The sequence below is a fragment of the Toxoplasma gondii genome, chromosome VIIb (assembly GCF_000006565.2).
Source record: "Toxoplasma gondii ME49 chromosome VIIb, whole genome shotgun sequence".
In the NCBI taxonomy this organism is placed as follows: domain Eukaryota; phylum Apicomplexa; class Conoidasida; order Eucoccidiorida; family Sarcocystidae; genus Toxoplasma; species Toxoplasma gondii.
In genome coordinates, this window is record NC_031475.1 from 4,964,698 (window position 1) to 4,985,976 (window position 21,279).

Genomic DNA, 21,279 nt, shown 5'->3' on the forward strand with positions numbered 1-21,279 from the left:
GAAGTGCAAGGTGAAAAAGAACAGAGCGCGCGCGGGACAGAGAGACAGACAGCTGCAGCCAGAGTGGCAAGGGACCCTGAGACAACGAAGGAAGGTCGAGGTCGGAAGCTCGGTTTAACCAAGGCACTTTTCTAGGAGAAGAAGACCACGAGAACAAGAAGCAGTGAAGAAATACCTGCAAAAGGGCAGAGGGACATGGAGTTCAGAAGCAGAAATTCGGTCAAGTTTGAGAAGCGCTTCTTTTCCAGCGTGCATGCGTTGTGCCAGAAGAAGCGCGAATCTTGCTCTTCCGTCGATTCGTGTGGGGTGTGTTTCGTCCTCCACATTTTCTCAAGACTAGGAAGCTGTTTTTCATCGCAGCTCCCTCTGTATCTTATTCGTCTTTCTCGCTCTTTTACTTTTGCTGTTCTCTCGAGCCGGAGCAATCGTCGCTGTGCCACACGCACCCCAGACCTCTCTCACCCTGACGCGCGCAGAAACGCGTAGGAGAGACCATTGAGCATATGTATTAATACTGCGAAGATAACTTGGGTGACCAAACCTGTCCTGAAAAAGGACTTTCTTTTCCTTGGCAAATCTTTTCCTATCATCCACAGCGTCCCCCCTTGTGCGTTTTTACTCCCTTTCCCTCCCTCCTCTTCGACTTCTCGGTTTCCCGGTTTTTTCCAGCTCGCTGGTTCGGCTCTGCATCTGTTTCCTTGCCTTTTCCTTCTGGTCCAGGACCCTTTCTCGGCTGGTTTCTTAGATTCTCTCCATCTGCACTCGTGTGTCTCTGTCGCGAGCTTCGCTTCCCTCTCCTGGAGTCTCCTGGCCCTCTGTTTTTCGATATTTCGCCTCTGCGTCACTCGCTCTCCTGTTTCCTCCAAAATGGGGAACCTCCTGTCCTCGCTGCTTCCGCCCAGAGTCCACAAGCGCCTGAATCGGCTGTGGACAAACTCGTACTGGCTCGTGAGCACAGTCGCATGGGTCGCGTCGACTGCGGCCATCACTCTCGCTGCGCCAGTCATTTTCCATTACGAGAAAGAGTGTCAAATGTTTGAGACGCAGGCTCAGTTCTACCAACAGCAACAGGCGCTCTTGGCATCCGGCGTGGCTGGTGCAGCAGCTGGCGCAGCGGGGGCGACTCCTTCGGTGTGAGGGGACCTCGAATGCCGTTTGAGGTATTCGGGGTACACGACCAGAAGCCAAGCCAGAGCTCAGCAGAGAAAGCAGAGTGGAGGACCGAGAGCTGGGGGGTGAAGGGAAGCGTGAGTGAGGTAGACGGGGCGGTGCCTGCAAAGAGTTTTCAATATTTTTCCCAGCCCTCACGCTCACTCCCTAACGAGGAGATCTGTGTGCTTGAGGGATGGGCGTTGATCTTCTGGAGGAACGGGGAAGCGGAAAAAACCGAAACGAATGGAAAAAGTGGAGGCAGGGGACGCGACGAAGTTGGCGAGTGGAAGCGAAGTTCATTGGAAAGTTGAAGTGCGGGTACCTGCGTGTTCGAAGCTTTCGGTGTGCCCCTTTGTCATTTTTCGGCGCTTCGTCAATCTCGCCCACCGGCGACGCACATGTTCTTCTAGGTGCACAAAATAGTTCTTCCTTTGATAGATTAAAACGGTCAAGTGTATCCATGTTCATCCCAAAAAAAGAGGCAGGCGACTTCAGGCGGTCGTCCGGCTGGGTCTTTTTCGGATCAACTCCGGATGCGTTTTTTGCTACAACGCCGGTCCTTTCCCAGAAAGCCTTCCAAAAGGCGCCACGTACGCCGCTGTGAGGGGGCTAGCAGCAAAGTGAAACAACTCCCCGGAGATGACCGTTTTTTTCTCTCCCCTACAAGGCAGCTTGACTCGTAATTTGCCAGCATGTCTTGTTTTTCAAATCGTGGAGCAAAATACTCTGAGACCCACGCCCAGCGAAACGCTCTATTCATCTTTCATGTGTGTCCGCAATCACAAGTTCAAATGCATACCTTAGCCGCTCCAACGTTTCTAGGTTTCGAATGCTCACAGAAACACACACAGAACGATCCCGCTCTGAGTTATGAATACAGTGTTTCGAGAAAATCTATGTTGTCCAAGGTATGGTCCGCCAGATGAAAACGCAAAAACGACGCCCTTCCCTCCAAGGCCTGAAAAAGTAAATGGTGAAAAGAAGCGCTGTCACCAACATGGTTTTGCGGCTTACCTTGATCGCTTCCCTGCCGTTTTCCCGCTCTCAAATCCCTATTAGTCATATGCGTTCCACACAAACAAGATGCGCTAAAATGCGCAATATAATGCAACAGATCTTGGTTCAGGTAGTCAAAGACTGTCAAGATCTCCTATCCGGTGATCGACCTTTGTTTGTGTCTGGCCACTCCTTCACGCTTCACTGAATCCCCTCTGTGCAGTTCCGTGGCGCGTTGCGAACGTATGCCTCATCTCGTCCGCTTCTCCTCTCTTTTTTGTGCCGCCCTTTTCTCTCCTTATTTCACCTTCGCGCCTGTTCTTGAGTGCTCTTCGCCAGGTCCATCCCGGCACCTGCCCCTTTCTTGGATTTTGTGTCTTGCTTGTCACACAAAAAACCGCCTCAGTCGGTACGGGTGGAGTCTTTCCCGGCTCGTTTCTTGTACATATCTCTGCTGCAATTTCGTCTCTTCTGCGTTTTTCTTTGTGAAGAGTAAGAATCATACATCTTTCTTCCCCAGCACCGAAACAGAGGAGACGATCCTCTAAGCACCAATCTTCGCTTCCCTGTGAGGCTCGGGCAACGTCCGAACACTTCCATTCATACACATTTGAGGATTCGAGTGCGTCACTTCGGGGCAACGTTTTTAGAAAGGCAAAACGCGAGCTACGTTGGGTGTTTGTAAATCACAAACACCGCCACTCTTCTTGCGGCACTCAAGTTCTTACCATATCATACGCTATGCATTGCAAGTGACAAACGAATTTTCCGTTCGACACGATTCGTACTTTCCATTCTGAACATTTTCCCCTTCGCAATGCTCACGTTTATATTGAGTAAGGCGTGCCAAGTTTCTGCATGGATTTGTCTACAAAACGTAACAAACCTCCGGGCCAAGTACTCCGTACTTTGTTCCAATTTTAATTGTGCGTTTCGAATCATACCTAAGAATTTAACGATTGCCTGTCCTGGGAGGCGATTGAGACAAGACCGGAAAATGAGGCGTGCCGGCGAAGACGGAATACGCCTCCGGTTACGAGATAGGGCCAGCAGGTTCTTTTTGAATGGTGTAATCCACCACCCCAATGGACTGCGTCAGACAGCTAAACATGTTGGATTTCAATATCCTGAGAATCTAAGGTAATTCCACATCGGTTGCGTTATGGGCGCAACCCGAAAAACGGTTTGAGGATTCTGCGTCTTTCCAATAACGCGAGCCTCCGTCAGGTGTGTTTCATCTCGTTGTCCATGCAGCTCGTCTCCACAGCTGGGACCTGGGGAAAAAACTAAACTCGTGCCTCCGGACACAGAAGCGTGAACAGAGGTCTCTATTTAGTGGATCCAGGTCCTACTGTGCTAGCAGAGCAAAGCTAAGATGAGGACTAATGTAGAAACAGACCCAGTTGAACGAGCACCAGCGAATTCCTTGCATTCACAAAAACCACCACAAAGGAAACGGCTCGCGTTCGTTTTCAGACAGTCCTGTGTTCTCTGCAACGACTGTGTATCCAGGGTTGTATCAACAGTGGGATCGCGACAAGATGAACAACCAAACCACGCCCACGAGAAAAAAGCATCATTCGAAAGCAGAGGAGACAAGCCGCGCAAGAGGCAGAACACTATAAATACACGCCAAGAAAAACAGAAACCTTCCACCGCGACAACTTTACAAGAGTTCCACATACAGAAGTTAGTTCGCAGGTTTCTCATCGATGTCGGATCCGTTAAGACCCGAGGGATACCGCGCTGTCGATTCTCACGCAGACAAGACCCCTTTCACCCGTCATTTCTGTCGAGTTCCCCTGCATTTGTTTTCCACATTCGCCCTGACAGAGTCCCTTCCTTTCTCTCCAGAGTTTAGTCCGTTCGCTTCTGTAGTTGATGGTCCCGCTTCCTCCCCGTCTTCTCCTACTGTGTCTCTCCGTTGTAATTCAACATCTCAGCGGGCGCCTTGTCTTCCTTTAGGACTAGCTCCATCTTTCTGCCTTGCCGTTAACGTTAAACGCTTCTACCGCTCCTCTCCTTCTTGCGTTAGAGCTGGGAAGCGCGAGATGAGAATGAACTGCTGAAATGTAAGTGCGTCGTCATCAGTGGAACGGTGTATCTCAGGGTGCAAATTTGATGAAGCCCTGCGAACTGTCATTTTTTTTTCCTCGACCTGCCCGCATGTCGTTATCCACTTTCCACTTCAGTTGGGTCCCCAGGAGTTTGCTGTTTTTTCCTCGTCTCGCTTTCGTTCTTCTTACAGTTCCACGTCATCGCCAACCCCTCGAGATTGGTGTCTTTTGACAACACGATTTCTCATCGCTTTCGACGACATCCACCTCGCTTCGAATCCTGCAACGAGTCCTCTTCCGCTTTCACCTTCCTTTCTTTTCTCTTCTTCTCTCGGCGGTTCATGTCGCATTCCCTCTGCATGTCCTCGCCTTTCCGCTTCTTCCCGCGAACCGGTGCCTCCTCAGCGCCCATCTCCCCCTCACCCTCTTCTTCTTTCTCTTCCTTCTCTTCCTTTTCAGTCTCGGCAAAAAGGCTGCTCCCTCCCCCGGCTTCGGACATGTCACCTTTGGATGCCTCTCCTTCAGCAGATCCTGCCTCGACGTCTGCCGCTTCCTTCTCGGCTTCTTCGCCTTCGCCTATCTCCCCAAGCTGCTCTGCAAGGGTCGCGCCTTCATCCTGTTCCTGAGACAGAGTAAATACGGCATGCTGCGACTCCACGAATCCGGAACGCGCGTCGCATTCAGCGTTCTTAGTGACCTTGAACGCAATCGATGTATTCACACGATAATTTCACACATTGGCGTCTCAGTTACAATGACAGTTCCTCTCAAAAGACTTGAGAAAAACACGCATGCAACAGAGTCCTACGCGACTCCGGTCATTCCGCGTTCAGTTCGGTCTCTTAAAAAAGCCAGCGAGAGAGCAGGGAACGGGTCAAGAATGGTCTATCGTCTCTGCAGCTCGTGTGCTAGTATCTAATTTAACGGTTGTCAGAGGTCGATAAAAGAGAAGCTACACCAATCAGATCACAACTGAAGCTCGACGTCCTCCCGCACAGTGTCTAACAAGATTCTTAGGATTGTGTAGGCTGCTTCCTTCTCGGGAGTATAGACTAGGCAACTCGTTTACGTAATGAAGGATTCAGCGCTTAGGAAATGCCGCGCGAGAGAAGAGACACTCGCGCCACAGAGGAACCGATGCAGGCGCAGTATGCGAACGAGGGGAGGCCAGGAGACCGAAGAACAGGGAAAGCAGAGAAAAGGAAAACCGAGCAATGAGGAGAAGAGGGTCAGTGGAACAGAGACTCCGGCAAACGAGCGATGGCCGTGTCTCTGAGAAGAAACGCAGTCGAGATAAAAGTCGAAGAGGCAGAAACAAGGAAGAAGGAAGAGCGGGAAGAGAAATACGTGCCTCCAACAGACGCAAAGCCAACGGAGAAACGAAAAGTTCAGAAGATAAAAACGAAACGAGGCTGACCTTCTCTGTCGTATCCTCCGTCGCCGCCTGGAGTTTCTTCTGCAGCTCTTCCACAACTTCGCGAATCACAGCGACGTCCTGAAAAAAGGGAAGAAACATGATGCCAGTGTAATTTCTAGACGCCAGCGCATTTGCAGTCTCCTCTAGCAATAGGAAGGAAAAAAGGACTTACAGGTATCTGCGCACCAAGGGCAGTGGCGTGTGTACTTCTCAGCACAAGGACAAACATATAACGCCAAGAGGAAAGGCAGGAGACACGCAAATGCCGGTCGACATGCGCTTTCTTCAGTGAAAGACATATACAACATTGACACATATTCTTTTATATACATATATATACAGATGATGCACGCATGCCATGCATCCATTCCTATTGTTCTCGGCACGCGCATCTGACTCTCGATCAAAAGTCTCTTTCTCGGACATCTCTCAGCTGCAGATGAACAAACATTTCCCCCAATATCCCTGTGTATATGTGTAAACAGCCACACCTGTACAAGCAGAGAAGCATCGTTATCCCGATGCAGGCTCAGATAGATGTACGCCTATGCATGCATGCATGTATGCATGTATGCATGCATGCGCCTCTGTCGAGACGCATGTCGCGTACCTGAGTTCCACCTGCGCCTCCGACATTTCCGGCTCTGTCTGTTCCGCCTCTCTCCCCGTCTTCTCCTTTGAGTTTGCTTTCTCTGGAGAGGGTGGAGCGGCCCAGACCGGCGGTAGCGCCCCAACGCCCGGATATTTTGATGGAGACGCGCCGCAGAAGGTCGCGGAGAATTTCGTCCCCGCCGCCTTCTTCTCGCGTCGCGACTGCGAATCGAATGAGGGGGAAGGACGAGGATAGCCGCCTCAACGCCTTCTCCAAGTTTGGTGAAGACAAGCAAACAGCAGAAATCGCTTGGAAGTAGACGCGCCGGGCGGCTGCGGCTGGCCCGTTATCCTCGCCAGACGAGACCGTCGAGGGCGACAGGGGAGGCGACGCAGACGCGCGCTTCCGGGCCGACGGCGAAGCAGAATCGATCACATGTCTCGGGATCGGAAGCGCCGCGATTCGCTGGCAAAGCTTCTCAATCAACGCCTCGCTGTGCCTGTGTTGCTTGACGAACTGCAGAAGAAACCTAAGACGAGGAGCGAAGAACGAAGCGAAGGGAAACAGAGCTCGGCGAAAGCCAGGGAAGCATTCGGGACAGAAAACCGTGTGAGGGAACAAAGAGGCGTTCAGTGGCCTTCTCCACACGGACAACACCCGCTCTTCTAGAAACGCACTTTGGAGCGACAGGAAATGCATGCACATATACACATATGCAGATGGATATACACAGAAACCGACAGGAGCAACGAGGAAACGCTGTGTCGAAGTCTCACGCGAACGCAAGCTAAATATCTACAAGTATGTAGATCTCCTCGCGGAATGCACGCATGCGTCTGTCTTCGATGCAAAGCCTCTCGGAGACGTGAGGCATGAATAGTCATGGAAACAAGAGGAGCCTGAGGCACAAGCGGGTCGTCGAGCGAACGCAGATGCAGACGCCCCCGGTAGCAACAGCAGCACCATGTTAAATGGCTTCCTCACTTGCCATGCGGAAGTCACAACGTTTTTCTCTCGGAGTCTAGGTCCATTCCGCCGCCCATGGCTATCACGTTGAGTGCACGCAGTACACCGGTATCTAGCATATTTGAGAATTTACCTTCTCAACGCCCACTTTTAGAAGATCCACGGTTTTCACCTTGGTTGTCGCTTGTCTATCTTCACTTACGTTACGAGTCTCTGCTGCTCTTTTCGCTCTCTCTTCTCAGCGGCGCCGCGCGCGTCTGCGGTCTTGGCGCGTCCTTTCTGCGTGTCTGTCCCTTCAACGGTGAACTGATCTTCCTCGGTCTCTTCATCGGCTCTGCCTTCTCGCATCTTCTTCTCCCGCGCCTCCCCATCCTCGCCATCGGCGCCTTGTGTCTCTCCGTCTCCGTTCTCTTCGCCTGTGTTCTCTCCGTCTCCTGTCTCTTCTCTGGGCTCCTCGCCGGCATCGTCTTCGGTCCCGTAGGCCCGCTTGTCTCCTTCAGCAATCGCGCCCAAGAGCTCCGGCAGGCTGTTGACGATGGCATGGCTGCCCTTGCGGTCGACTTCGCAGAAGAAGATTTCGGCGGCCGCGCGAATCCGAGCGTCTCTGTCTCGCATCAGCTGCAGCATCAAGACAAGCAGCCGTCCCTTCGGCTTCACCATTCCGTTCATCACCAAATGCGTGAAAACCTGCACTCCTGCGTGCCTCACCAAGACGTCCTCGTCCTGCAAGATGTTGAAGACAACGTCATTGTACAGCTCCAAGACATTCGGGTGCCTGCAACCCACGAAAAAACAGAGAGAACTCTCCATACGCAACTCACTACCAAATGCAAAGTCCTACAGTCACACACAGCTCGAGAGAGATATGCACACATATATATATATATATATATGTATATATATATATATATAGAGAGAGAGAGAGGGAAAAACACACCAAATACCTCTACATACTATACATACAAATAAAGATACAACGTCACATCTCTCTCTATATGTACATCTATGCGCTTGTCGCAAATAGACTGTCTGTAGATGTATATATATATATATACTTCGTTTTGCAAACTTTTCTCATATACAACTACGAATAGGCTATGTATGTGCAGGTGACCTTCAACCGTTCACTGTGTGCAAGAGGGCCTTGGCACTCACAGGTAGAGGAGTGTGAATATGTGCGAAGCAGATCCATATACACAAGAGAAGGTCAGCTCTTGTTCGTTGTTCCTCGTGGACGCACCGGCAAGTAAGATCGCCATAACAGACGAGAAGCGTCTGCCGAAGCGCAGAGGGGAGTCGGCCGCTCTCCTTCGACCTATCTCTTCCTTCGATTCGTTTCCTTCCGGATCCCTCGAGTCGGAGCCTGTCTCCGCCAGAATCCGCTTCCTTGCAGGAACACTCCTGTCCGTTTCGAATCGAAAGCGTCTGCGGCCGATCTCCAAAAAACTCCCCCCTCTCCCCGCCCTGAGGTTTCTCTGTGCTCGAGGCCTTTGCTGGCGCCGAAGCCCCAGAGAGAGAAGAAAACGAGACCGAGGCCGAGTCCTTGTTTTTCGGTTGACTAAAGAGGAGAGAGATGAGCGCGTGCAGAATGGAGGTGGTTTTGCAGATGCGCGATTCGCAGAACGTTCGAGAGATCGTGGCAAATTTGCAGAGAGCAATGACGGCGGCTGCATGCAAAGTGGCGAGGCCAGGAGTATCCAGGAGGGCGGAGATTGAGGATAAAGCGTCGAGGTCGCGCTGACTGCTTCCGTGCGTCTCGTCTTCTCTTCCTGCCCCAGCAAGGAGACTCAGCGTATTCGGGAAAGGCTGCGAGGCCTGTAGTCTCGCGTCGCGCTTGAGCGGCGTCCACGCCGCGTTCGCATGCATGTTTTCTTGGCCGTCTTCTGCGGCGCTCCCGCGCGCATCCAGTCCCATCGGGTATCGCCCTGGCGCCTTCTCGTCCTGCGGAGAAGGCCCCTGCGAGGGCGCCTGCCGGCGCACGAGACGCTGCGGCTCCAGCGCGGCCACGAGAATCAGCCGCTTCAACGGTCTTCCAAGAAGGCCTGCGCCGACGATCTGGTTCTCGATGATGTGGGTGAAGAGCTCCGCCTCTTCTTCTTCTCGCGTCTGCATCCCCATGTTGCCTTCGACGGTCTGGATCTCGCTCGCGTCACCCGCGGCGGCTGCCCCAGCGCCAGAAGAGTGCCAGCGGGCCTTCTCCTCCCGACTCTTCTCGCTCTCTTCCTCCGACAAGCCGCCCTCTTTGCGCCTCCTCTCCCTGCCCTCGGCTTCCGCCTCCGCCTCGTCCCCGCCGCCCTGTCTTCTGTTAACTGCCCGCCGCTGCATCTCGGACCGCTCGTGTTTCACCTCCGACTGCTGCTTCTCCAGCAAAATGCAAATGCGGAGTGCGACATGGCCCGCCAGGAAGACTAGATGCGCCAGTTGATACAGCGAAGGCGGCGCCATAAAAAGGCCCGGAGGCAGGCGGCACGGCGGCGGCGGAGACGACACCGGCGCGGAGACAGGTACAGCGAGGCTTCGCTGGGAAGAGGGAAACGGAGACGGAGACGCAGGGACAGCGCGGAGAGACGCCGGAGCGCCAGCACAGGCCGAGTTTTCAGACGGCTGCCGAAGCAGGTGACTCAGCAAATGCGCCAGGAGCTGCGACCACAGGTGCTCTGGGCGGCCGCAGTGTGCAAATGTGACATCGATGACGGCCTGAGCCGCTGAGAACCTGAAGAAATCCATTTGAAACAGATCCGCGCATACATAAAAACGCGATGAGGGTGCACCACACGGTCACGAAAACTCGAAGTCACTTCCTTTGCTTCCTGTTTTTTCCCTGTCTTCCCCCTCCTACTCTGGTAACACAATAGAACTTGGATCCGGCAAACAACGACCTTCATGAACTAAACCACGAGTCCAACTCGTAGTATATACTCCCCAGAAAAAGGTGAGCACCCTTGAATACTCATGTCCCTTTAAGAGGACAACATCTGCGTACAAGCTTTCAGCTGACGTCCCTTCTGCCTTCCCCGACTCGAATCCCTGCAATCGCCAGCACGAGGAACTCGACTTCTTCGCCGAGTCTTCTCTCACCAGTTGGGATCTGTCGTGCCGTAGTGTGCCATGATGGCCTCGAGGGCGACGCCTGCAGCCTTGGTTGTTCGCCGGTCGGGGAGCGAGGCGGCCAGGATTCTGCAGAGCTCGGCAACGATGAGGAAACGGAGACCTTCGTCATCGTTCTCGAGAGAGGAGCCAGTGGCGCGCAGTCGCGTCTCGCGAGCCGCATTCTCAGGCTTCTTCTTCAGCTGCTGCACAATGGCGCCCTGCAGCGCCAGGAGCTGGCCGTTGGACAACCGGTGAAGAACGGAACCTGCGCCCGCGGAGCTGGTGCGTTCATCTTTTCTTCGGAGAAGAGATGAGTGAGGCATCTCGGAGGGCAGAGCTGTCAGGGAAGGCAACTCCCCCGACGAGGCAGGCAAATGCTTCGTCTGCTGGCTCGCTTGGAACAGCAGGCGCAGCAGCCCCAGCGCGCACCGAGGCGTGGCGTCGCGCCCGAGAAGGAAATCTATGGAAAGGACACAAGTCAAAGATCGAAGAAACGTGATAAACGGAAATAGACAAAAGGCGACAGGCGAGGATCATAGAGCGAGACGTAAAGAACACAGAAGTGAAGGACCACAGGAAGGGATCGCCGGGAAAAAGCCTGGAGGAAGGAAAAAAGGCAGGCATGAAACGGGCAGCCTACGTAACTGCGTCAATATAACGGTTTTATATTGTGGGGTAGAGAACAGGATCGGAAGCGCCAGGAGCCTAGGAGTTATGTGACAGCTGATGGACACCAGTCAGGGCTCGCAGAAGCGAAGTAGAGAAAAGTCAGTAATCACTGAAATCCAGGGGGACGAAAGGAAGACGATGACTACGAAAACTGACAAAAACTCTGTTCAGGTCGACCATTCGCATTCGTCTTGCCTAGGGAACACTCTGCCGATGAATACACACTTTGACAACAATATGCACAGAGAGGGAGAAGCACGGAGGGTGAGAAGAAATAGGACGGCCGAGAGAGCAAACAAGTGAGAGAGGAAGCGCGAAAGGAAACGAGGAACTGATAGAGCACGAAGAAAAGAGAGAAAGATATAAAGCAGACAGAGCAACGGGAGGATGAAAGAGAAAAAGAGACAACGAAAGTGAGAAGACGAAAGAACTGTGTGCCTGTGAAGCACACTGATGGGTGAAGTCACACCAACATCACGGATAAAGCGAGTCCTCGACAAACGTCACTTACTGGGTTGCATCGCGAGAGCAAACAGAGCGTCCGCGGCTTTTTTGAGGGCCACGCGGTGTTCGTTTCCACCTTCCTTGGAGAGAGCGAGGACGAAGAGTTTCTCAATGCATGCGAGCGAGGCCATGTCCCCCTCCTCAACGAGCTCAAGCAGTCTGCCGGCTCCAAAGCGAAAAGCTCCACTAACTGTCCTGTTGATGTCCGTGTGGAGGAGTAGTCTCTCCAGCGGGCGCAGCGTTGCGGCCGAGCCTGCAACCAGGCCGCTCCTCTTGGCGACGACCGCATGCGCCGCCGCGTCTCTTGAAGTCCTCTGCCCCCATTCTCTTTTCGCGTCTGCTCCGCCCTCGGGCTCCAACCTCGCGCATGCGGTTTCACACCTCGCCGTCGCCTCGTGCCGCTGCAGCTCGCACCGCACTATCCAGTGGTCTCGCAGAGTCACCTGCTGCTCCTCCAACTCCTTTGCGTCCAGAAAGAGACGATAGAACTCGAGAAGAAGCAGATCGGCCACAGCTGCACTTCGCGAAAACGCTAGACGCAAGGCCTGCTGCAGCGCCGGAAGCAGCCGCCGGCGCCGCAGTTGAAGCAACAGACAACAGTCGATGAGGAACCGGAGTGCCGCCTTTTGGTCGCCTTCACTTCGGGAAAACAGCAGATCCTGGCAGCTGAAGAAACGCATGCAGAGAGGTATGCAGGAACGCATGCGGAGAAGGTTGGAAGAACAACGAAAGTGGAAAAGCGAAAGAGAGAAAAGCAGGGATTACGTGTAGGTCCGATGCTGTTGAAGGAGGTGGCTGCATGTGAAGCATACCAAGTGTCGGGGCAACACTGAGACATCGGAACCCTCCGCGAAGACGAGAAAACTCAGCAAACACAGACAAGAACCACAGAAACTGTGAGGAATCAACAACCAGAAGACGGGGAAGCAACGAGAAGACTCAACGACTGAATGGTATGAACAAAAACGTACATGTCGATAGCTTTGCTCAACGCCTCTTCTGCTTGGACCGCAAGCTCCTCGTAATCGACAATCTCCCCTTCTGGGCTCGGTTCCTCTTCCCGAGTTTTTTCGTCCTCCTGAGTCTCCTCTTTTTCCTGACATTCTTCGGTGACGTTCGTGCCTGACCCCGTCTCCTCGGCGTTGTCCTCTAAAGGCTGCGTTCCTTCTGCTTCTTTGTTCTCTTCCCCGTCCAGAGTGTCCCCTTCTCTCTGCTTCTTCGTCTCCTCCAGTTTTGCCTCCAGCTGTCGCCGTCGTCTCTACAGAAAAAAAAGGAAGTCCGCTCGAACACAGAAAGACAAAACAGGGTTCAACATCGCGTCCAGCAGTTTAAGTCGCAGTGCATGCTCCACAGAAGAAGCTTACAAATAGTCCGCTGTCAGAGATGGTTGCTCCCCGTTCAATGGTACTGACCATACGAGCATCTCCGCGCTTCTCTCTGGGTGTTCTTTCGAGTGATAGCAGCAATCCATATATACTGTCTAGAACATCACCGACGTAGAAGAACCTTAACGTCATAGGTTATGGAAATCCAGCATTAGCGGGGAAGCTAGCCTGTCTCGGAGGTGCATGTTCCCAGGACGATGGTACTGATCGAACAAGCGTTCTCTGAGTAGCACGTTTCCCTCAATATCGCGCATGCACCAACCCCCCTTCCCTACTGTCCTCCCGCGCCTCTCTCTCTTTTGCTTGGCCGAGTCTTCTGCGTTGCTGCTCGCCGTGCATCTCTGCGTTTGACACAACTGCAGTGGTGTTTAAGTTTTCTGAAGTCGCTGCACCTGCGAGTTTTCGCCTGATTCCTTTTGCAGCAAGAGTGGAACATCTATGGAGTTAAAAGATACCCTCGAGTCCAGCGCCGAAAGAAATCCCTTCTTAACCTCGCCACCGTCTCCGCTCATGGTCGTCCGGCTCTCCCTAATTCCGTCCCTCGCACCACGACCTGACCACTTCGACTTCGCATGCAGGCGAGTCTTCTTGCAGAACGTGAGATCTCAAGGATCCACATAGAAGCATAGATACCTCTACACGCACTTCCGCGTCCATTTATACATAATATATATATATATATGTATACATGCATATATTTATAGTTGTATAGACGGTTTCGTGCGGCTGCCTTCACCAGTCGACCTGAGTGTTCGACGTGACAGCTCAAAGTCACGAGCGGCGCGCTGCGTACCTCGGCTTGTCTCTGCTGCACGCGCTGTTTGGCGAGACTCCACTCTTCCTCTCCATGGACAAGAAGCCACAGGAATGGCTGGCCAGCCGCTTCTTTGCCTCCCGCTCGCTGCTGCTTCACCGCCAAGTGGATGAGCGAAGAGAAGACACCGACGGCGGCGGATCGCACGAGTGTGCTTTTGTCGAGAAGGCGGTCGACGGACTTCTGGACGCTGCGCACGACGCAGAGTGTGGGGAGGGCCTCCTGGTCTCCAATCAAGTCCGTGAGAACCTTCAGAGCCCAGGTACGCGCGAGCGGGGTGCGGTCATCCAGCCGCAAGAGCAGCTGGTGAATGAGCGATGCGCGCTGCTTATTCCAGAAGGCACGAGTCCGCTGCATGCGGGCGCTGGAGGCCAGTAGCGCGTCTCTGTGTGAGGGAGAGGAAGAGCGAGGCGAGAGATTGTCCTCGCCCCAGAACGTGGCTTGAGCGTCGTCGCCGGTGGTTTGGCCGCCTTGTCGCGCGCTCTCGCCTCGACTGCTCCGGCTCTTTGTGTCGTCGCCCGTCGTGGTGCGCTCGTCTTCGCCTTCTTCGGTCTCTTCGTCTTCTTCGAGGTCCACGATTCGGTGTGCCCGGAGAAGCAGCGCCTTCAGACACTCCAAGAGAGCCTTGCGGATGTGGTACGCGTCTGCAGCAAAGAGCTGCAGAAGCGATTCCTTCTCGCTCAACCAGACTCGAGGCAGCAGCGTAGCAAAATACTCCAAACTCATCGCAGCGCATGCGAAACTCTTCTTCTGCGCAGCCGTCGCCTTGTCCACCCCACCCCCACACAGCAGCAGCTGCTCCTTCAGCTGCTGCGTCAACTCACGGAGCACGAGAGCCGGCAGTCGACGTCGCCGCAGCTTCTGAACATAAACAGCCAGGTGCGCGTGGACAGGCCACAGAGAGGTCGCGAAAGGGGACATAGACCGGGCCAAGAAGTTGAGTCCGAGAAACGCGCAGAGAGACGCAGAAAAACAGCGCAGGATGAGAATGTAACAAGTCCGATACTGGGTGAGAAGCGTAAGAAAGCACGCGAACAAACGAGGGAAAAAAGTGTGACCCCAAGATGCAGAAGGCACCTTACGGCAAACAAAAAAGGAGAAGAAAGGCGAAACTGAGACAAAATTCCAGAGTGTTCCTCTTTCGTTTCTCTGAGGGTACGTACTGGACTCGTGAGGACTTCGACGAGAGCTTTACACTCGGGCTGCAAAAGAATGCTGTGGAGCTGCGTTCTCCACGACAGCTGTCCTTCGTCATCCTCCTCTTCGTCGTCATCTCTGTCGTCTTCCTTGTCTACCCCCTCTGGTGTTTCCTTCCTCCTCTGTCCTTCACTCTCCTTTGACTCATCCCCGTCGTCATTCGCCTCCGGCGCCTCGCCCTCTTCCTCGGCTTCTTCGTCCATCCCGCCCACGCCGTGCTTCACCTCGCGCATGATGTCCTCTCTCTCTCGTTTCTTCTCCGTTTGTCGCTTTCTCTCGTCCTCTTCTCGTTGCTTTCTCTTCATCTCGCGTCGCGCCGAGAGCACAATTTCTCGTCGCGTCTCGATCGTGTCCAGCAGAGCCACGAGCGCGTTCCGAATCACTGACTTCAGCCTCTCTCCTAAATTGTCATCTGACAAGAAGAGTGCCTGGAGGTGAGCCTGACTCTTCATCTTCTCTTCGTCGTACAGCACATGCAGAGGCCGTACCAGGGCACGAAGCAGGTAGAACCGCTGGCGCTCTTCGTCTTTTTTCTCGCCGCCAAAGTCCGAATCAAATGCCAGCCAAGCCGCTGCAAAAACCAACCACTCTCCTGCCAAAAAGTTACGGAAGCCGCAGCGGCCACGGCGTGCAAGCGCAAACAAAAAAAGACTGGAAAAAAGGGAGCGAGGTTCCGCAGCTCATACGACGAAAGACACGGAGTCCACGACTGCATGGGGTCCAACGCCCCAGGTGAGCCAGGAAGTAGGCTGGAGGGACTTGAGAGAAATAACCACGAAGAAAGGCCGTGACAGGTTAAAGTAAATTAAGTTCTCTTACGAATGTCGAATGAGTAAAAAATGGAGCGAACCTGCAGAGAGGAGGAGCCGCTGCAGAGGCACGCTGTGAAGGCAGCTGAGTCATCAAGGATACGAAAGAAAATCTGCGAATCTACTCACGGGTCGTCCCTCTTGAGCATTTTGCATTCCTCTGCTTCGCCCTGTGTTTCCTTCAGCTTTCAGGCCGCCTTCGATGACTGTGTTCTCTCTCGCGCTTCCGTTACTTACCGGAGGAGAGGGCGACCTCACTCAGTGCACTCAGAAGGCCCACGAGCTGCGAAACGGGGCTGGACGGCGCGCTCTTCCCGCTGTCCTGCCGTTTGTCTCTCTTCTCTGTCCGACATTCGACGTCTTCGTCATCATCAAACACCGCCGGCACCCCCGGGGAAGAAGAGTCCTCGAGGTCCACTTCCATCTGCTCGTTTTTCCTGCGTTTCCCTCCACGACCCGCAGGGCCGCCTCGGGTGCTGCGGACGCTGCTCTGCATAAAATCGCAGAGGTCGAAGCAGAACAGGAAACAACACAGTGGACTAGAACGCAAGAGGCATCAGCGGGAGACAGTGCCGACAGCCAAAGGCCCGGATAAATCAAAGCGAACTAAGGACGAAAACAGTAAGAAGCACGGACACATAGAAGAACAAGAGCTGCCGTGGGAAAAACACAAACATCCCGAAGCGAAGCGAACAGTGGTTTTTCTCTTTTGTGCCGGGTGGCGGAGACGCGCGAAGGAACCATCACACCGAGCAGAGTCAGCTGTGCTCCCCATCACCTGCGAGTGTATAGTTCAGAAGGAACAGCGTGCACAGTAGCGGGGAAACTGTCGCGTAGGTGGATCGAGGCATTCACTACAGAACACGAGGAAAAAGACATCCACAAAAACGGGGATCCTTTTTCAGCTCATGTCCAACTCAAGCAAGGGAGAAGGAAACAGCAAGAACGCGTGAGACGCGTTCAGCAGCAAAAACGAGGTCGAAGACTAGTTCCAGTTCTTCCTATCCTTTTGGGTCTCACCAATCCGTCGCCTTTCTGCCGAGATCGGCCACTCGCAGCAAAGCGTCGTCCTCTGCCTCGGGAAGTCAGGTCGATGTCTCTTTCCTCTCCGCCCTTTGCTTCTTCCACGTGCCTCAGAGTCTCGTCTACAAGCCAGTCAACGAAGAAGGCCCCACAGAGAAGGAGGGAGCGGAGGACGCGGGCAGCCTCGAGGACAGTGTCGACTGAGGCGAACTCGCGCCCCATGAGAGGCGAGAAACCGGGCACCTGCAGTTCATTCTGGCCGTTGGTGGCGCCGCCCTCCAGTCCGTCTTGGCCGATGCTTGCTCGTTCACCCTTGTCTCCCCCATCGACGAAAGAGATGCCCTCGCCTGCAAATTCTTCTTCGCCGTCCTCGCCCTGCGCCAGGCCTCTTCGTCTCCTCTCTCGGGCAGACAGGCCTCCCTGCGAGCGCATGCAGAGGAATCGGAGAGTCGGCCCGTGGCCATCGGGTCTCGCGGGACTAGGCAGGGACTCCACGAGCGCGGCGATTCGCACGAGGATCTGAGAAACCAGCTGAAGAAAAGCTGCCTGAAGATCTGGGGAACGGCGCAGAGGAGCGCTGTCGCCGTCGGCTGGAAAGCCTTCGTTCGACGCCTCGTTCTCTCCGCTCTCGGCCGGGACGGCGAAACACCTGAAAAGCAAAAGGGGCAAGAAGACACGAGAGGCAAAACGCTGAAAAAGCAAAGACCGTCCAGATCTTAGCCAGTAGGCCAACTCGTAGCGCACAGTGCCCGGAAAAAGCTTCTAAAACTTTCTCAGATAACCGTTCTCCAAGGACGGTTGCACTGTTACGAGCATCGGACAACTCGATAGCGTTTGGACATTAGGAACTGCGGGGCTCGGAGTGTTGAGATCGGTGAGAGAGAAGCAAGTGACACACCAGAGGCAAAAAACAGCAGAACGATGTGTGGAAGAGTTAAGAATAAGGTCGAGAGAGTCTCCCCCGTCGACATGAACTCCCTAATGCATGCGACGAAATGGTCTCTGTTTATTCAATTTAAGTTACACCCAGTGAACGCATACGACCGAATATCGCAGTACGCTCCTGGATGTAGCGATACAAGCTACACGCTGAGCGCTAGAAAGATAAAAGAACGATCTATGTAATGCAAGTAACTCTTTCATAAGCTCCAGTAAACGGCTACTGTAACGAGAAGGCTGCTAAGGCAGCGACCTTCGTTGTCGGGTGACCGAGCGTCGGGAAAGTGGGTTATTTGTTAACACCACTGATACAAGGGCGTCCAGAGAGGATGTCGAAACTCACACGACACCGTCTAGAGAAGAATGGACAGAGTTCGGAGAAGTGAAGCGAGGTGCCTCGCAGGCAAGTTGTGAACGCGCGCATGTGTGTTGCAAGCGGGATATCTACAGTGCATCGAGATGGGAGGGAAAGCCTTGCGGCGCGGTGTATCAGCGTAGAGCACAGAAGGAATGACGCATTACCTCGTTTGCAGCAGCACAGAAACTTGAGAGGGGGCGAGACAAACGAATAGACTACAGGAAACACCGAAAGCGTGGATAACGCCAACAGACATCAGAAACCGCTCCTCTGACGCGAGTGAATCCGAACTTGGTGAGAGACACTGACTTTGTTAGGCCGTAGAGAAGCCGAAATCCGTCTTGGGTAAGTATGTTGAGTACTCTGCGACTGTCGTCCAGTCCTGGGCGTCCCCCGGGGCTGTCCTGTCTCCGTCCGTCGCCGCGACTCTTCCAGTTCCTACTTGGGGGCGTTCCTATGTACCCGGGGGTATCGTCCCGGCGTTCTCTACCGTATCTGACAAGATATGCAGACCTGTCAGGCTCCCCTGAATAACTCGACGAACCTGCAGAACAGCCAAGCTGCAGGAGGTGCCGCAGGCGCTCCAGAGAGGCGGCGTATTCTTCATTGCTCCACTCTGCCGGGCGGGAAGGGCAGGAATCCCCGGCCCAGAGAACGCCCTCGCACGGGGTCGAGAAATCAGATTCGGACGAGCTAGAACTGCAAGCAGACGCTGTTGCAAACGTATCAAACGCTGGAGCCCGCTCAAGAGCTTTCGGGTCTCCAGACGACGGTGGGATGAAGACGCACAGACGGGGCTGGCCGGAGTCGGAACGTAGCAACTGAGAAGAGGAGCTTCGCTCTAGACCTGCGGTCTCCAGCGTGCCAGGCAGCTCCGAGAATGCCATTGTCAAGCAATGAGAAAGAGAAGAGAGACGCGGAAGTGGCGCACAAAGGAATCGACCGACTCCGTTCAGTTCACTCGGTGACACATACTGACGACCCAGAACCAATACTGCTGTTGTCGAAGAGGTCGAAGAAACAGAGGTTTTCTCCCCACAAACAGGCACCGACAGCAGTTCTACATGGCTTTCTCCCCGTGACAGTGTTTCCTAGTCCCCTAGGGACCCGGTGCTTGCATCAGTGGAGAGCGCAGTGGCAGCTGCTGTCCACTGTGTGCGGCATTTCTCTAGTTGGCAAAATGGCGGCAAATAGTTGAAGGGAAAAGGATAGCCGCGTTTTTTCCAGAGACAAGAGTCACTTGTAGCTGGAAGATGCTTACCAGCGTTCCCTGTCCCCGGGACCTGGAGAATTTTCGTGTCTTGTCACCGGGAAACTGGCGACAAAGGGTCACGTGTTTGACTGCGGCACGCACATGACGGACGGCTACACAGGGGGCGTCTACACCTTGACAATACTGGAAAACGACACACTAAGGAAAGCGCGAAAAGCGCGGGAAGAAAATCCGGGTCGCACACGGCCGCCCGCCTGAAAATCACTATTCAACCCCCAGAACGGACGAAAAAGCTGTGTGTTGTAGTGTGTGTGGAGGGCGGCAGTGTTCGGCTCCTGACGAGACACGAGAAAGCAGTTATAGCGTCGTTTCTTCAGTAACAAGAAAGGAAATATTCGTGGTCCACTCCTCTCAAGCATTAACAGAGCTGTCGGGACATGCATGACATCGGATCAGAAAAGCGGTATACGGCGTGTGCTTCCCCGCTGTACACTACGCCGACGGCTCCAACCGCCATGTGCATGCATCTATGACGTGATATCAAAGAATCTATGAGTGATAAACAACGAACACAGGAAAAGAGCAGACGAAATAACCTGGATTTTGTTCTGCATTTCCTTCCGGAGGACAACTTGGCAACATTACATATCTCCGGGGAGCTCCGGTTCCAGAAAGTCCATAAAAGGACAGCAGAATCCGGAGAGAAGGTAGTCCTTCTGTGGCAAGGATTCTCGATGCTGTCAACGTGGCTGACAACCTGTGAAAAGAAATGAAGCATCAGCTTCTACCTATACGACACATGGAAATAGCAACCGCCAGCGGTACCCACCGCAGCGCTACATTCCAACAGAACATCGGCAGGAACTGCACACCTACTCCTCGTGGAAGCTGGTAAAATAGTGGGCATGAAAACGCACGAATAGAATGCGTATGTATGAGTCAATTGAAGATCGGGTAATGCAGTGCAGCAAACCAGCTCATGCTGACAGTCAAAAAATACGATTTTGTAGGCAGTTGCACTCCCACAGTCACCTTGTCTAGCCCCATGACCCTTCGACGCGTCAGTAGTCCAGGGGTAGGATGCAACCCTCCCAAGGTTGCGACCCGGGTTCGAGTCCCGGCTGACGCATCTTATCTATTCTCTTATCCTGTTTCTGTTTCCGCCTAAAATTTCAATGGATGTGTTGTAAGAGTTAGCCGTATTTCTTCTCGTGCAGCTCTGCATTTATGATGTTTCTTGTGCAGAGGTCACGTGGGTTATTATCCACAGTGCTTTGACGAAATGTAGGTAAAAGAATGTAAATGGTTCCGAGAAGATCTTACATAGTATAACTTCGCATTTACACGAAGTTCTATACAGTTTACTGGTAAGCATGGAACTAGAGAGCTACAGATACCCCTTTTTTTCTGCGCTGTGAACTGGCTACTGTATAAGGATCAAGGAGATCTAAACGTCTTCAACTTGCTAACTATCAAAACGCTCGTAAACAACGGACACACGGACGATGAAACCCCTGCCTTATGAGACACTGGCTAGATTCAGCCGCTTTGATGAAACTGACAGCCAGAGCCCTTCTGGGGAACAGTGTAAAAAGCAATTTCACCGAAAGCTCACGTGTCGCGTCGGTACCCTCGTCTTGCGGGAGAAAGGACACACTACCCATCAGGCGGTGCCGCGAATTCAGGCGATCAAAACATGCCACGTTGCTCACTGATCCTGGATCAGCAAAAGCATGCAGACCAGACAGCCAATTGAGTATATGCATCAACGAAATCCAACGCAGCATCGAGTATCCTGAACCATCCGTGGTACCGCCAATATTCACGGATCGCCCCAGTCGCAGCGAGATGCACTCCGGTGACATAAAGAAATTCTACTCTGCCTTTGGGACATCCACAGGCGGAGACGACGTGCGAGTGGTGTCATCTATCACACGAGCTTATGAAGACATCAATGGGTGAACATCTGCGCAGATCGCTGTGACTAGCCTGGTGAAGAACTGCTTTCTTTGCTGCCGCACTAGACAGTACAGGTGAAGAATGCGACGCTGATATAGAAGAAATAGACTACGCCAGTCTAGTCCTCGGACAAAAATCA

General features: G+C 53.5%; 2 protein-coding genes and 1 non-coding gene across 3 annotated transcripts; 2 read left to right on the forward strand and 1 right to left on the reverse strand.

Moving 5' to 3' along the window:
• Window positions 1–867: 867 nt before the first annotated feature.
• Window positions 868–1,137, forward strand: TGME49_255245 (hypothetical protein; the record flags this gene model as incomplete). Its single annotated transcript, XM_018781095.1, has 1 exon — window positions 868–1,137. The coding sequence occupies one exon, from the start codon at window positions 868–870 to the stop codon at window positions 1,135–1,137; it is 270 nt and encodes an 89-aa protein (XP_018636930.1).
• Window positions 1,138–4,449: 3,312 nt separating this feature from the next.
• On the reverse strand, window positions 4,450–18,855 carry TGME49_255240 (hypothetical protein; the record flags this gene model as incomplete). Its single annotated transcript, XM_018781094.1, has 13 exons — window positions 4,450–4,827; window positions 5,623–5,700; window positions 6,233–6,743; window positions 7,383–7,955; window positions 8,421–9,893; window positions 10,259–10,730; window positions 11,451–12,109; window positions 12,415–12,701; window positions 13,622–14,503; window positions 14,806–15,410; window positions 15,886–16,138; window positions 16,669–17,320; window positions 18,278–18,855. The coding sequence occupies 13 exons, from the start codon at window positions 18,853–18,855 to the stop codon at window positions 4,450–4,452; spliced, it is 7,401 nt and encodes a 2,466-aa protein (XP_018636929.1).
• Window positions 18,856–20,239: 1,384 nt separating this feature from the next.
• On the forward strand, window positions 20,240–20,310 carry TGME49_255230. The gene has a single exon. It is a non-coding gene; the product is annotated as a tRNA-Gly (tRNA).
• Window positions 20,311–21,279: the final 969 nt, after the last annotated feature.